Below are 1,353 nucleotides of genomic sequence, written 5' to 3'. Positions count from 1 at the left end.
CTGGAGGCAGATATAAACACGAATAAATACAGCTAAACAGAGTTATTCAAATGTGTTGGACTGTAGAACAGCTTTTAAATAAATACCTTTTTAACTTTTTCAATGCACTTTTCTTCTTGGAATGACTTGTAGAAGTCATACATGTAGCTTTCTTTAAAACTGGACTGAAGACAGACATGGACTGGTTACAGACTAAAACACGTGTTTGATGTTATAGGAGGAAACTACTCAATAAATCTTACTATTTTCATCCTTACCAGTTTTTTGGACAAACTACCCCAACTGCCGAGGGTCTGAATAGTTTTGGAGATGAGAGTGAGTGTGCGGGCGATCTCAGGATCCTGCGGGTAGAGAAAACGTTACAATGAGCTCTGTTTACTAAGCAGTGTATGGAGTTTTAGGTAAACTGGTACCAGCGAGGCTTTGCGCTTACAGGGTGATGCGATCGGAGCTGGAACGAGTGTGGGGAGAGAACGGCCACTGCAAAAAAGCGCAGGAACACGAAGCTGCTCACAGCTGAGTACTGAACATGTGGGTCGCCTACGAACAGAAAGGAAACTTGTTGACGTTTGACCTCGTTCGCTCAAAGAAGAACAACAGATTGTGAAGGGATTATACAAAGAAGCAACTGCAAAATGATTCGGCTCCACCTACTGGCAGATATAACCAACAACATATGAATTGTTACAGCAAATGGCAAAAAATAGATCCTATGGTTAATTTCGCACAAAAAACCCCCAAAATAAATTAGGCAGCAGTGAAATTCCAATTACTGCTAGCTTATGCTTGTTTTAAAACGGAAATAACAGACATTAAAAGGTAACTTTATGCATGTTTTATCATTCTTAGAAGAGCAAAAGTCTGACTTTAACCTTACAGACATTTCATTACCTGGGAAGCGTTTGCAGGCCAAGTGTCTGAGAGACCTGAAGACGTCACACATCAGGGGGGGACAGTTGGAGCTGGACTGGGTGATGGAGGAGAAAACTTTCTGGACATAAACCTGAAGGTTTTCCTGCAAAAGTCGTAAAACAAATTGTACAACATTTCAAAAAGTGTAATTAAAGGTCTTTTTTGTGGATGAACTATCTCAACCTTTTCTATTATTCCTTTAGAAAACAAAAACAACAAAGTGATGAGAGTTTACCTTGTTGACCTCCACGTTGTCACCTTCCTTTAGTTTAATCGGGTCTATCTCACATGTTTTGTTGGATTCACAAATCTATAATAAAGGTCAAAGAAAAATGATCAACATACAATGAATGAACTGGACACAGTGGAGTCAGTCAACGTATTTGTGAAAGATGAAGCAAAAACAGATTTTCTTCATCAGAGGGACAGAAACTAGAGTAC

The 1,353-nt window shown here is 39.4% G+C and overlaps 1 protein-coding gene across 1 annotated transcript in view; it reads right to left on the bottom strand.

Moving 5' to 3' along the window:
- rasa2 (RAS p21 protein activator 2) overlaps nt 1–1,353 on the bottom strand; it is a 36,249-nt gene that overhangs the window by 8,079 nt on the left and 26,817 nt on the right. The window contains exons 13-17 of the mRNA XM_047391417.1: nt 1,148–1,222; nt 892–1,015; nt 434–540; nt 258–341; nt 87–164 (exon numbers count right to left, since the gene is read on the bottom strand). Coding sequence (XP_047247373.1) covers nt 87–164; nt 258–341; nt 434–540; nt 892–1,015; nt 1,148–1,222 — 468 coding nt within the window. The remainder of the gene's footprint in view (nt 1–86; nt 165–257; nt 342–433; nt 541–891; nt 1,016–1,147; nt 1,223–1,353) is intronic.

This window comes from Girardinichthys multiradiatus, chromosome 18, assembly GCF_021462225.1.
Source record: "Girardinichthys multiradiatus isolate DD_20200921_A chromosome 18, DD_fGirMul_XY1, whole genome shotgun sequence".
In the NCBI taxonomy this organism is placed as follows: Eukaryota; Metazoa; Chordata; class Actinopteri; order Cyprinodontiformes; family Goodeidae; genus Girardinichthys; species Girardinichthys multiradiatus.
Note: the sequence above shows the minus strand (reverse complement) of the source record. Positions and strands in the feature narration are given on the sequence as shown.